Source organism: Electrona antarctica (genome assembly GCF_951216825.1).
Source record: "Electrona antarctica genome assembly, chromosome: 10".
In the NCBI taxonomy this organism is placed as follows: Eukaryota; Metazoa; Chordata; class Actinopteri; order Myctophiformes; family Myctophidae; genus Electrona; species Electrona antarctica.
Genome location: NC_136791.1, coordinates 47,163,856 through 47,178,737, shown reverse-complemented (window position 1 = coordinate 47,178,737; position 14,882 = coordinate 47,163,856). Strand labels below are relative to the sequence as shown.

The 14,882-nt window shown below is 39.7% G+C and overlaps 1 protein-coding gene across 1 annotated transcript in view; it reads left to right on the top strand.

The window, feature by feature from the left end:
* LOC306930959 (VPS10 domain-containing receptor SorCS1-like) overlaps nucleotides 1–14,882 on the top strand; it is a 78,156-nt gene that overhangs the window by 56,728 nt on the left and 6,546 nt on the right. The window contains exons 19-23 of the mRNA XM_079512092.1: nucleotides 1,655–1,841; nucleotides 2,154–2,287; nucleotides 3,198–3,321; nucleotides 4,712–4,824; nucleotides 14,661–14,795. Of these exons, the coding sequence (XP_079368218.1) occupies nucleotides 1,655–1,841; nucleotides 2,154–2,287; nucleotides 3,198–3,321; nucleotides 4,712–4,824; nucleotides 14,661–14,795 (693 nt within the window). The remainder of the gene's footprint in view (nucleotides 1–1,654; nucleotides 1,842–2,153; nucleotides 2,288–3,197; nucleotides 3,322–4,711; nucleotides 4,825–14,660; nucleotides 14,796–14,882) is intronic.

The window sequence follows — 14,882 nt, the reverse complement described above, 5'->3', positions numbered from 1 at the left end:
AGCACAGCTTGATGCATATATAATGTTCTCTAATTTACTTTTTCTTGCTGACCTCACCAAATCCATCAAAAGCAGTAACCTACTAACTGATGACCTGCATTTGCATGTCTTTTTCAAACTTGAAATGCTTTTTAGCAGAAAGTGTGTGGGTAAAAAAGGTTAAATACTGGCAATTAAACCACTTAAACCCGATTCCCGAATAGGATTCCCAAGGACTCTACTCTAGGTTCCCTGCTGTTTTCTGAGTGGTGCAACCACTCCAAGGAACTAGCCTGGCGCAGCCACACTTCACCCCTATTGCATATGCATATTCCCCGGGCGGAGCCCAGCGCAGTGGTATATTAGTATCGCAACGTGAGGCTACCAAGGAACAGCAATGTCCGTGTTAACCTATGTGACTATGTGTGTGGCTATGTGTGTGACTATGAGTACCAGTAGGGGCAAAATTGGCGCTGTTGTGCCAGAAACAGAGAGAGAGAGATAGTGCTGCACTGTTGCCTGCTAATGAGAGGGGAGGGGGGGGTTGCACCACTCAGTTCACACAGGTGTGATTTTTTCTCTACACAGACACTAAATATATTCGCTGAATGCTTACCCAAGAACAGAGATGCTAGGGTTCAAGTGGTTAAGCACCAATACACATTATAACTTGCATGCATTATTTTGCACGTGTATTCTTTTAGTGCTAATTTTCCTTAACTTTTTTTAGTTTTTTTTTTATCCTGTGTCCTGTATAGTGTTTCAAACCTTGAGAAATCCATGTTGAAAATAAATAAATAATATATATTTTTTTCATAATAGCGTTTACCGTGAAACATAAACGCAAATTACAACAAAGCAGAACATTCAACACACGACATTCACCTACACAGCATAAAACAATGATATATTAAAACCACAAAGTGGAATTGATAAAATCTAAACAACAGGCCCATTTTCAGTGGGAACCAGAAGAATTGGGCATTTATTTAGTCAGGACAAGAAAGATGCCAAGAGTTGTGACATGCTCCCTGACTCCACCTGCTGGTGTTCTAGGAAGTGGGTCTTTTCAGTGCTGTCTCCCTTATCCTATTTTGGGCAGGAACCCCTTTTGGTGTTTTAAAAATTATGTTATAATTTAGCTATTGAAAAATAGCAGATCTACAAGCTCATAGCGCGCCACCGAGTGGCGCGCTACGAGCTTGTAGGTCTGTTATTTTTGAAAAATCGAAAAACCACTGACAGAGAAACATAGCTTTTTCAGAAAACTGTCAGGATGTAGAAGACATTTTTTGAATCTGATCTCAAGTCAAAATGGGTTATACTCCATAGTAAGACATGTCACTCGATGACAACAACACATCTTCAAAGCTTGAAGATGCATTCTTGTCAGCAAAGCGATACCACCGTGCGAGTATAAATTAAGCTTTATTGTTACTGCCTCTGAGCGTGATTGGAACAAAGGCCATGTTGTGTAGCAGTGTCAGCAGGCAACAACATATCAGACAGACAAGTTATTGCCTGAGGCTATTATCTTCAGGTGTACATTCACCAGCTTAATTGCTGTGGAGATAAATGAGCCCCCACACTCTCTTTTGGCAATTGTGGCACTCTCAAACTAGCTATACGACAACATTCAGTGTAATAATGTGTCGTGTACATTCTACTCTTGTAGGGCCTCGGCTCGTCGACAAGCATAACGGTGGACTTTGGTGACGGTACGACCATATCCTACGCTAACATTAGCTCTATTGAGGAGGGCATTGAGCACGTCTACAGTAGAGTGGGCATCTACCGAGTGTCTGCTACAGCACGGAACAGTCTGGGGTCCGACCGGGTGCTCCTCTACCTCCACGTCACCTGTGAGTGAGGAAGAAACGTTGAGCCTTTCTGTTTTTCAGCATTTGCCAGTCACCAGTGTGAGATGAGTGCATAAGTAGTTATATCACGCATACTTATAATGATGATCTAATGATTATGACACGATTATCGTAACACTATTGTAATGTTACTTGCAGAATAGGAGATATTAACCTGTTGTTGGCGGTATATCAATGAGCTGCATGAATGAGCAAGATTGAAATGGATGTACGACTGTCTCAATTTCCTGACAATACGTTTTATCCTGCCTTTCATTTGAGTCACGGTTGCTGTTTTGTGCTTTGCTACTGAAGGTGGACTGGAGCAGGTCCAGCTCTTGGCTCCCTCGGTGGTCGTCAGGAACAAACCAGTTAACCTCAGCACGGTGTTGCATCCCAGCAATGCAGGGACAGTCACCTATTACTGGTGGTTTAATAACAGAACTGAGGTCAGTCTTAAGTACTTTTCCTCACTACTTAATGTCTCAATGGCATACTTGGTTGCACACTGCCCCACGGCAGTGGTGGAAAAGCTACTCTAATTTATTACTTACGGTATGTAAAAGTATCAATACTGCAATATAGAAATACTCCATTTTTTTTGAGTAAAAGTAAAAAAGTATTGTTATCAAAATATGCTTTAACCCATTCAGGCCTGACGTCGAAATTTAAAAAAAAAAGTTTTCTAAATCATGACAATTTTCTGAAAGATTTGAGGCACATTTTAACGATTTTTCAAAAATAGCAGACCTACAAGCTCATAGCACGGCACTCGGTGCCGCGCTATGAGCTTGTAGATCTGCTATTTTTCAATAGCTAAATTATAACATAATGTATGTAACTACCAAAAGGGGTTCCCGCTCAAAACGGGTTAATATACTATAAAACATACCAAAAAATCTGTAGATCTGCTATTTTCAAAATATAGGGGTGAAGTGCGTGGTTATTGTGTTTTGTAATAATAATAAAACATTTACAAAGTAACTAGTAACTAACGTTTTCAAATAAATGTAGTGGAGTAAAATACAATATTTAATATTTGGCTCTGAGATGTAGAGCAGTAGAAATAGAAGTATTGGAAATTGGAAATACTCAAGTAAAGTACAAATACCTCAAAATGGTACTCAAGTACAGTACTTAAGTAAATGTACTTAGTTACTTTCCACCACTGGAACTTGGCACAGTGTGATGTGAGCTTGTAGTTGCTGCTATTTACGGTGTGTGACACCGGCGCACGATTAAGTATAAATTGGTCTTTGCTGCTGCTACTGTACAAACCTTATAGTCGCAGGACGGCATTCCATGTAAGCTATATATTTATGAATCCATTTTATTCTTTGTTTCTCTTATCTCTGTCAGCCCGTGGTGTCTTTGGAGGGAGGGATGTCCTTCACTTTCCACACAGAGGGAGTTCACACAGTCACTGTGCAGGCATCGCTCGGCAGTACTGTCCTTCAGGACAAAGGGACTGTAATTGTCTACGGTGAGGCCCTGTTTCTGTGTACAACACAATCCCAGCAGTGGTGATCTAATATAGGCTGGCGTCAAACTGCCTAACACTCGGATGGGCTTCAGTCTGAAGGTCCTTACACACTGGGAGTGTTTTTAATTCAATTCAATCCGTATTCAAAATCAGGTTGATTTTTCACAGCAAATAAAGGCATCAACCTTATGAATAGTTGTCTCCGCCAGGCTGAAGGAATCGCAGGGACCATATTTTCGCCACTATCCGTCCGTCCGCATGCGTGCGTGCGTGCATGCGTGCATGCATGCGTGCGTACGTACGTACGCCCGTCTGTGTACAGCGACTCTCCGGAACCTTTGGCCCGATACTGTGCTCACATACTCCCCGGAGGGAGGACCAAATAATTCACATTGGCCTGTTATAGCCCGCCAGGAGGCCGATTTTTGCAAAACAAATGTTTTGACTTCCGATATTACTCCTACATATTTTCTCATCATGCAAATCAGTACACAATATCTCTAGTGATGTGATCAAGACGGATCTGTCCGATTTGTCATAAGGTTGGCTTCCAAAGTTTGAAGAATGGTCGGTTTTGAAGAAGAAAAAGAAAATGTCTCAATTTGTGTCTGATTGCCCACACATTCCCACTAGGTCAAGGAAGAAATCCTACAATCCTACATTCTTCAAATCTGCCTCATGGTGGTTTTTACCTATAACTGGGCCAAGCAGCGTGAAACTTATTTGCACCACACTCCCTAGAGACCTGACCAAGAGAAAACAGACAAATCCATTGAGCAGTGCCTTGTAGGCCAGGTGTAGCTACAGCTGTGCTTAATAATGGTACACCACAGCTATGGCCGCGCCCAGGGCACCCCTGTGACACACCTGTGACATCACAGCCGCTAGAGGGTGCTATACCCCTCACAGCGTTTTCTCTTGAAAATCCCGTAGGGCAATCTTAGATCGCATCATATAAGAACTGTGATCCAGAAATAAAGAAATCAGCCGGGCAATTTTTAATGTGAAATTCTGAAATACTCGCCAGAGATATTCTTATTGTTTATGTGTCACGCCACCGGTACACAATATACCTTTATTTTCCCTTTTTACCTCCTCTACGATGATTTCCTGTTTTTGGCTATATAGAAGTGTATATTGTCTCTAAATGTTATGAGGAATTGAACATGGTGGACCATATTGTAAACAAGTGTAATCTTTGGTGTCGTTAACAGTTTTGTATTGAATTGTGCTTGAAATGTACTGTAATTCTCCAATCTGTTAATTAATACTTCAATCAATCAATCAATCAGCCGATTACGGATATCTAAATGGTTTCCCAAGGCAGAGATAAGGTCCAACTGTTTTACGCATTCGGTCAAATGCATTTCTGTCTCTTGTTTCACTGCAGAATACTTCCAGTCACACATTTTGGCGTTCTCCTCTAATCTGGATGATCTGAACCCCGGGGTGGCCGAGTGGAGACAGGACATCGGCCGAGTGGTCAAGAGCTCCATGGTTCAGGTCAGTTATGGAACTGATAGCTGCTTATAATGAGCGTTCAAGCTCCCGACTGATAGATCTGCCTTTATCCCATTTTGGGGGCGGGAACCCCTTTTGGGTGTTTTAAACATTATGTTATAATTTAGCTATTGAAAAATAGCAGATCTACAAGCTCATAGCGCGCCACCGAGTGGCGAGCTACGAGCTTGTAGGTCTGCTATTTTTTTTTAAATCGTGAAAATATTTATTTCAGAAAACTGGAGGATTTAGAAGATTTTTTTTTAAATTCTGAGGTCAGGCCTAACTGGGTTATTGAACTTTTTTGACGATGGTATGATCAGGTAGCCTGGCTAATAAGCCAGACCGAATCAGCCGTTGGCAAAAAAAAAATTGCCTGCCGGCGGCTTACGGTCTGGAGAGGCTCAATTGTACGCCCATTTCCTACACCAGAGAACTGGTGTGGCCAATCGGGACACGGTATGCAATATGGGCGGGCTTTGGTACAGTGACGTTCAATGCTTGAGACCTTTGACTGACAGTATAGCTCTGACCAATTGCGTCAAAGAGAAAATGTTTGAACCCGTCCCCCGGGAAACAAGATCCATACACAGCATCTCCAGACTCAAATACCACACGACAGTGTGATTTGAGTCTGGCTTATTAGCCAGGCTAATGATCAGGCCCCGAAGAACGGAGAGGGGTGTGTGCGAAAGTATTTTTTTTATGAAGGCTATTTATTTGCCCTCGAAATATAATGTTTTTTTTCCTTTTTTTTGTATGTTTTTTTTTTGTGGCTTTCGCCTTTTATTTTATATTTTTATGGAGGGACAGACAGTAGGCTGACAGGAAATGGGGAGAGAGATGGGGGGGAAGACATGCAGTGAAGGCCGTCGGGATGGGGAGTCGAACCCGCGGCACACTGCCAGACTGGATTAGCAGCCAAGGTGCCTGGACCACTGAGCCATGGCCCAGGCCTTCAAAATATAAAGTTACTTGTCATTGAAATGTACAGTGTCGTAGTAGAGTCACGGGGGCGAGCAGCAGCTGAAGTCCTTGTCATGTCTGTCTGTCTATCTCTTGCCACCGGACCGTGGTTGTGTTGTTGTTGTTATCGTCCACACACGGTGCTAGTTGCTAGAGCCCAGCTCAGGAACAGAGGTGGTTGCAGATTCTGTCTGTTTTTGTCATCGATTTCCCAATATTCATTTTGAAACTGTGCTCCATTGATATTATTGATATTATTTTAAAACACATTGATAATATCATCATCATCATCATATTATAATTCACTCAATGTCTGTCTGTCTGTCTGTCTGTCTGTCTGTCTGTCTGTCTGTCTGTCTGTCTGTCTGTCTGAAACACTGTCGTAGCTCCTCATTGCCTGCACCAATCGCTCCCGACTTTTCACACAGGCATTGACCATAATATTATCGAGATCTTAACGAAGCCCTTTTTTCAATTTAACAAATTATTGATTAATAATGAATTTATTAGTGAATTAAAATTTCCCATCGACTTACATGGGAATATGCGAAAACTCACATCACGTGGAGCTAAAATTACAACACTTGGAGGGGAGGTTCATAATAATTATTAAAATGAATGTAATGAATTATTACATCAGTCTGCCACATGGTGGCGCTACAACAGCCCACTTTACATTTCGCCTTATAACTCTTGCACCGTAGGTCGTACAATTAAAATCTCACATTCCCTGGATCCCTTGGGTCATCCCCATATAGGCCACGCCCATTTGCAGGACAGATTTTTCTTCAAAACACACTTTTTGCCCTTCCACCTACAGCTTTTGTGCAAATCTCACAAAAATCGGTACTCATCATTTCTGGCCCTATCCGATTACAACACCACAGGCAGAATCGTAATACTCCGTATCGTTCGGCTGTAATCGGCTTCCAAAGTTAGTGGGAGGGGCCTGTTTCACACAAAATGACACAAATCACGAACGGAATGTCCAATCCACCCCACATTTTATTCACATGTCAAGGGTGGTTTAATCAACGGAGAGCCCAAAGCAATTCCATTTTCATCGATAGGGGGCGCCGCAAATTGTTTGCGATAGCGTAGCCTACCTGCGCTATAGTGAGACAGGGCAATTTCCTCCCAATCAGTAATGCGATCTATTTACATTATTTGCATTACCCACACTGTACATCATTTGGTGTTCATATATTCAGAACGGGTAAGGTCTAGTTATTTTAATTAAAAACACATTCTTTCACATCCATCTTTCTTGACTGAAGGGGCAGGACAGTACGGTTGAGGGACCGTCGCCCCCCTCATGGCGCTAGCCGTGGGTTATGAGACTTCGGTACGGAATCATTCCTAATTTTTAACCACTGTGTCAACCTGGCGTCTCTATTTTGGTCAAATAGATCGATCTACAATCTATTTTTGATTGACATTAAGTGGTTAAATAAAATACATTCTAGTTAAAATGTTCTCAAATAGAAACTTTGAACAAATAAACAAATATTTTTCACCTTTTGACAAAAATATCGGTCAATATGTCAGTAATCGGTGGTCTAGGACACTGTGGTTCCGAAACCTTTTAGCTCAAGACCCAAAAGAGCCCGGGGACCCAAACTAGTGAAAACAGCAGATCTAAAAGTTCACAACGCGTCGCTTCGCACCGCGTAATGAACTTGTATATCTGCTATTTATATTATATCTGGCATCATTCGGGCTCTAATGAGCGTGATGTTCTGCTCAAAGATGAGTTGAATTGGACATTGAGTCCTTATGCAGTTACATTATGCTCTGTAAGGACAATTTTAAGCTAGCCTGGAGTGAAAAAGTATCTTCTGACTAGCAAACTTTATTTTCCTTGTTTCTTTATCACTACTACTGCTGCTACTCTTTACCATATCTATCTATACTAGTACAGTATAGCCTGTGCACTGCACAGTGCCACTTACTATATATTTGTATTGTATTGTATTGTTAGAGTTTTTCCTCAGCTACCTTGTCATATGCCCATATATGGAGGACCATGATGTCATCATTATATGCCCATACTGTACATGTCTGTCAGTTCGGTAGTCCTGGACAACCGACTTCACGGCAGGCACCACCACTCTTCCTCTGGTCCTCTGTGATATGCTATGTTTTGTTACGCCCACCCCTCCATATATATGGGCATGTTTGTGACATGCACCACTGTCCATCCACAATGCAATATCAAAGATTATTATTATTTTTTTTTAATGTTTTTTTTTGTGGCTTTTGCCTTTATTTTATATTTTTTATGGAGGGACAGACAGTAGGCTGACAGGAAATGGGGAGAGAGATGGGGGAGTGACATGCAGTAAAGGCCGTCGGGATCGGGAGTCGAACCTGCGGCACACTGCCAGACTGGATTACCAGCCAAGGTGCCTGGACCGCTGAGCCACGGCCCAGGCCATATCAAAGATTATTAATTTATAAAAATGGTCGAACTTCATTGGAGCCACTAGAGGCGCAGTGGACTACAAATCCTACAAATGGTCTCCTAAGGGCGGCAGTGGCTCAGGGGTAGAGTGACCGGATGGAAACCGCAAGGTTCCCAGTTCCCAGTTCGAACCCGGGCTCCCCCAGAGTTACTGTCGAAGTGTCCTTGAGCAAGACTCTGAACCCCTAATTGCTCCCGATGTGCAGGTTGGTGCCTTGCATGGTTTCCTCCATCATCGGTGTGTGAATGGGTGAATGTAATGCACAATCTCTGTAAAGTGCCTTGGATAAAGGCGCTATATAAATGCACCATTTACCATTTAAGTAGGCATGGTTTTCTCCTCCTCGACCTCCCCACCACCCTCCCCCCTCCCCTCTCCCGGGCTGACAACAACACTGACAACGTCATGTGGATGAGCATTGAGAGCATTATATGGCAAATGTTCCATGATTCCCATTTCACAAATCAGCCCCCATCAACCAAGAGAGACAGTTATGGAAAATTATATTATTAAGCATGGGAACACACATTTTATTTCACTTTTAATATGTCCATTCATTTCACGTTATAATATGCACATATTCACATATTCTCATCTTAACCCATTCAGTTTTCTAAATCATGACAATTTTCTGAAAGATGAGGCACATTTTAAATATTTTTCAAAAATAGCAGACCTACAAGTTCATAGCGCGCCACTCGGTGGCGCGCTATGAGCTTGTAGATCTGCTATTTTTCAATAGCTAAATTATAACAATGTATGTACTGTAACACCAAAAGGGGTTCCCGCTCACATATAGGGGGCCAGAGCCCCCTATGTGTCGTCCGTCAAATTGCAGATGGACAGAGAGACGCTTCCGGACTCCTCTCAAATCTCAGGAGAGTGTGTTGCTGGGATAAAGAAAGGTCGATAACAACAAAGTAGATTTTCTCCTGATTTGTCTCGCTAAAAGAAGCCATTTTAGTATGAATATCTTGGGAATATTGTGTGCCTTGTGATGATTGGGTTAATTCAGTGACCATGGAGTTAAAGAATGGATCATAAGCTGTGGTCACGTTCATTCTCCCATTGGAAATGAATAGACCCCCAACATTCTTCCCCGTCTCCTAATAATGTGTCCGCCCCCTTCGCGCAGATACGGGAAGTGAAGTGGAGTTCGTGCCTCTTGCTATTTTCCTCTTGAGCAATACGCAGTGGTGGAAAAAGTACACTTAAGTTAGAAGTATCAATATCACAATGTAGAAGTACACTTAAGTTAGAAGTATCAATAGCACAATGTAGAAGTACACTTAAGTTAGAAGTATCAATAGCACAATGTAGAAATACACTTAAGTTAGAAGTATCAATAGCACAATGTAGAAGTACACTTAAGTTAGAAGTATCAATAGCACAATGTAGAAGTACACTTAAGTTAAAAGTATCAATAGCACAATGTAGAAATACACTTAAGTTAGAAGTATCAATAGCACAATGTAGAAGTACACTTAAGTTAGAAGTATCAATAGCACAATGTAGAAATACACTTAAGTTAGAAGTATCAATAGCACAATGTAGAAGTACACTTAAGTTAGAAGTATCAATAGCACAATGTAGAAGTACACTTAAGTTAGAAGTATCAATAGCACAATGTAGAAGTACACTTAAATTAAAAGTATCAATAGCACAATGTAGAAGTACACTTAAATTAAAAGTATCAATAGCACAATGTAGAAGTACACTTAAGTTAGAAGTATCAATAGCACAATGTAGAAGTACACTTAAGTTAGAAGTATCAATAGCACAATGTAGAAGTACACTTAAGTTAGAAGTATCAATAGCACAATGTAGAAGTACACTTAAGTTAGAAGTATCAATAGCACAATGTAGAAGTACACTTAAGTTAGAAGTATCAATAGCACAATGTAGAAGTACACTTAAGTTAGAAGTATCAATAGCACAATGTAGAAGTACACTTAAGTTAGAAGTATCAATAGCACAATGTAGAAGTACACTTAAGTTAAAAGTATCAATAGCACAATGTAGAAGTACACTTAAGTTAAAAGTATCAATAGCACAATGTAGAAGTACACTTAAGTTAAAAGTATCAATAGCACAATGTAGAAGTACACTTAAGTTAGAAGTATCAATAGCACAATGTAGAAGTACACTTAAGTTAGAAGTATCAATAGCACAATGTAGAAGTACACTTAAGTTAGAAGTATCAATAGCACAATGTAGAAGTACACTTAAGTTAAAAGTATCAATAGCACAATGTAGAAATACACTTAAGTTAGAAGTATCAATAGCACAATGTAGAAGTACACTTAAGTTAGAAGTATCAATAGCACAATGTAGAAGTACACTTAAGTTAGAAGTATCAATAGCACAATGTAGAAGTACACTTAAGTTAGAAGTATCAATAGCACAATGTAGAAGTACACTTAAGTTAAAAGTATCAATAGCACAATGTAGAAGTACACTTAAGTTAAAAGTATCAATAGCACAATGTAGAAGTACACTTAAGTTAAAAGTATCAATAGCACAATGTAGAAGTACACTTAAGTTAGAAGTATCAATAGCACAATGTAGAAGTACACTTAAGTTAGAAGTATCAATAGCACAATGTAGAAGTACACTTAAGTTAGAAGTATCAATAGCACAATGTAGAAGTACACTTAAGTTAGAAGTATCAATAGCACAATGTAGAAGTACACTTAAGTTAGAAGTATCAATAGCACAATGTAGAAGTACACTTAAGTTAAAAGTATCAATAGCACAATGTAGAAGTACACTTAAGTTAGAAGTATCAATAGCACAATGTAGAAGTACACTTAAGTTAGAAGTATCAATAGCACAATGTAGAAGTACACTTAAGTTAAAAGTATCAATAGCACAATGTAGAAATACACTTAAGTTAGAAGTATCAATAGCACAATGTAGAAGTACACTTAAGTTAGAAGTATCAATAGCACAATGTAGAAGTACACTTAAGTTAGAAGTATCAATAGCACAATGTAGAAGTACACTTAAGTTAGAAGTATCAATAGCACAATGTAGAAGTACACTTAAGTTAAAAGTATCAATAGCACAATGTAGAAGTACACTTAAGTTAAAAGTATCAATAGCACAATGTAGAAGTACACTTAAGTTAAAAGTATCAATAGCACAATGTAGAAGTACACTTAAGTTAGAAGTATCAATAGCACAATGTAGAAGTACACTTAAGTTAGAAGTATCAATAGCACAATGTAGAAGTACACTTAAGTTAGAAGTATCAATAGCACAATGTAGAAGTACACTTAAGTTAAAAGTATCAATAGCACAATGTAGAAATACACTTAAGTTAGAAGTATCAATAGCACAATGTAGAAGTACACTTAAGTTAGAAGTATCAATAGCACAATGTAGAAGTACACTTAAGTTAGAAGTATCAATAGCACAATGTAGAAGTACACTTAAGTTAGAAGTATCAATAGCACAATGTAGAAGTACACTTAAGTTAGAAGTATCAATAGCACAATGTAGAAGTACACTTAAGTTAGAAGTATCAATAGCACAATGTAGAAGTACACTTAAGTTAGAAGTATCAATAGCACAATGTAGAAGTACACTTAAGTTAGAAGTATCAATAGCACAATGTAGAAGTACACTTAAGTTAAAAGTATCAATAGCACAATGTAGAAATACTGTAAAGTAAAACTCTGATATTCAAAATGTCCTTGAGAAATCAATCAAAATATACTTAAAATACCAAAAGTAAAAGTACTTATTATGTAGAATGTCCCATTTCACAAGTTTTCAGGAAAAAAAAAACATTTTAAAGAAGCTGGTCTACAAGCTAATGCGTTGCATTGCACCGCGTTGTGTGCTTGTAGACCGGCTACTTTTAAATAGCCGAAGTATATACGTAGTAGGCTGAATTGGTTAATGTATGCTTTGTAATAATAATAATCAAAACCTACAAAGTAACTAGTAATTCAAGTTTTAACTGTTGTAGTGGCATTCAAAAGTACAATATTTGCATCTGAGGTGTAGTGGGTTAGAAGTAGTAGAAGTATTGAAAATTGGAAATACATTTACTCAGTACTTGAGTAAATGTACTTTCCACCACTGGCAATAATATGTCATATAAGCTTTCGTCTGATGACTGACGTAAGAGGCTGGCCACATCCCAGATCCATATGGGGGCCACGCTCAGGATGTGGATGATTCCATTGTTGTTGTTTTTGTGAAAGATTTATACAATTTGCAATATAATGAAATATCCAAAATAGGGACTCAAGGGACAAAAGCAGTGGTTACATTTACAAAAAAAAAAAAACCTCTAAGCTCTGATCTAGAAAGCACAGACAGAAAAATGCTCATCAGTATTACATGCGTAAACCTGTTAAACACTGAAGGCCAATAGAAGCACGCCCACACACAATGGCTGCCATTTGCCCACCAAGCCGCTGTATAAGCCGCGAGACTTCAGCCTTGAGAAAACATCAAATCCACATGTCATGGACATGGAGAGTGAATATTTCGTGGTGTTATAAGTGCCAAAGTGCCTCCAGTTTTCCCAGCATCTCCATCGATGTCAAAAAAGCAGCAGGTTATGTAAAAGACCTGGATACCGGAGTTATATATATCTCTCACAGTGGCCCTCGGTATGAAGCATTCACTCTGACCTTCTGTCCTGTCATATATTACCGTGGTTTACACCCGGACGTTGACAGCAGACCTCTGGTTACGGCGCGAATGCACTTAAAAGCTTTGCCCTTTACCATAGACTGTCAAATTGAATGTTTAACTTGATCTGTATGCTATATCCTGACACTGACAGCTACTTACTGTACATAGATGACATCTGAAGCAGAATACTGAAGACGTTCATATAGTTAGCGCCACCCAATCCCATTTGAGAGCTAGACCAGGGGTGGGCAACTTTGACGATGGAGAGGGCCGCTATATTTCCACACTCACTCCCTAGGGCCATATATTACTGTCGTCGCAAAAATAGCCGATCTACAAGCTCAATTTGAGCTTGTAGATCGGCTATTTTTGCTATATTCGAATTGAAATGTTGAATTATTTTTTGCTATTTTTGAATTGGAATCCTGGAAATTAACATTTTTATGTAATTTCAAATGCCTTTAATTATACTTGTGTTGAAGCAACGAGCTACTAATTTAGACTGAAGTAATAACAGCGGGTCATGTTTGCATGTTGTGGAATAGTAACAGCTGAAACCAATATTATATCAGTATTCTGACATTAACCTGAGGGCCACATTAAGTGAAGGTGGGTCCGCATGTGGCCCCCGGGCCGCCAGTTGCCCACCCCTGAGCTAGACGATACCAATACCATGTCTACAATACAAAAAATAATAATGGGAATTAAGGTTCTACACCATTCATGGGCAACTGGCGGCCCGGGGGCCACATGCCCCCACCTTCACTTAATGTGGCCCTCAGGTTAATGTCAGAATACTGATATAATATTGATTTCAGCTGTTTACAATTCCACAACATGCAAACATGACCCGCTTTAATTACGTCAAGTCTAAATTAGTAGCTCATTGCTTCAACACAGGTATAACTAAAGGCATTTGAAATTACATGAAAATGTTAATTTTCAGGATTCCAATTCAAAAATAGCAAAAAAATAATTCAAGATTTCAATTATTCGAATATAGCAAAAATAGCCGATCTCCAAGCTCAAAACGTGTCGCAGCGCGACGCGTTTTGAGCTTGGAGATCGGCAATTTTTTGCCACGACAGTGATATATGGCCCTAGGGAGTGAGTGTGGAAATATAGTGGCCCTCTGCATCGTCAAAGTTGCCCACCCCTGTTCTACTCACTAGCATTGTGCCTTCAGTACAGTAATATTAAATGAACTCTGAGGGTGTCAAAACTGTAGCCTGTTGTAGCATACCATTTCCAGGCTATAAAAGAATATCCTTAAACCATTCTGACCTGAGATCAGATTCTAAAAATGTCTTCTACATCCTGACAGTTTTCTTGAAAAAGCTATGTTTTTCTATGTCAGTCGTTCTCAAACACTTTCATGTCACTTTTCACGATTCTTCAAAAATAGCAGACCTACAAGGTCGTAGCGCGCCACTCGGTGGCGCGCTATGAGCTATGTAGATCTGCTATTTTTCAATAGCTAAAGCATAACATAATGCTAACACCAAAATGGGATCCCGCCCAAAATGAGTTAAAAGATATTTTTTTACACTGAGCATTATTATTCTGACAAGTTCACCGTGTCTTTTCTAAAGGTCACAGAAATCCACTGATTCCTGTGACCTTTAGAAAACAAAACCAGAAAAGCATAGTCTTTGCCGCATGGTCTTCACCATGGCTAGACCACACAACACAAATCAAAAGTGTGTGAACTAAAACTAGGATTTTGTTTTGTGTGCGTTTGTTTGTTTTCTAAAGATCACAGGAATCAGTGCAGACCAGCTGTTGGTCTCAGTACTTCCTGGTTTACCCACGGCAGCAGAGTTCTTCATTGTTCCTGAGAAGAGATCAAAGGACGAATCACCAGATGGCAAGTGGGAACACTTAGATCAGGTACTGTCACACAACGTCTATTTAACGAACCACCACAGTCTCGAAATGTACTGTTAAAATCTTGAGTGTCAATTTAACCACATTAAA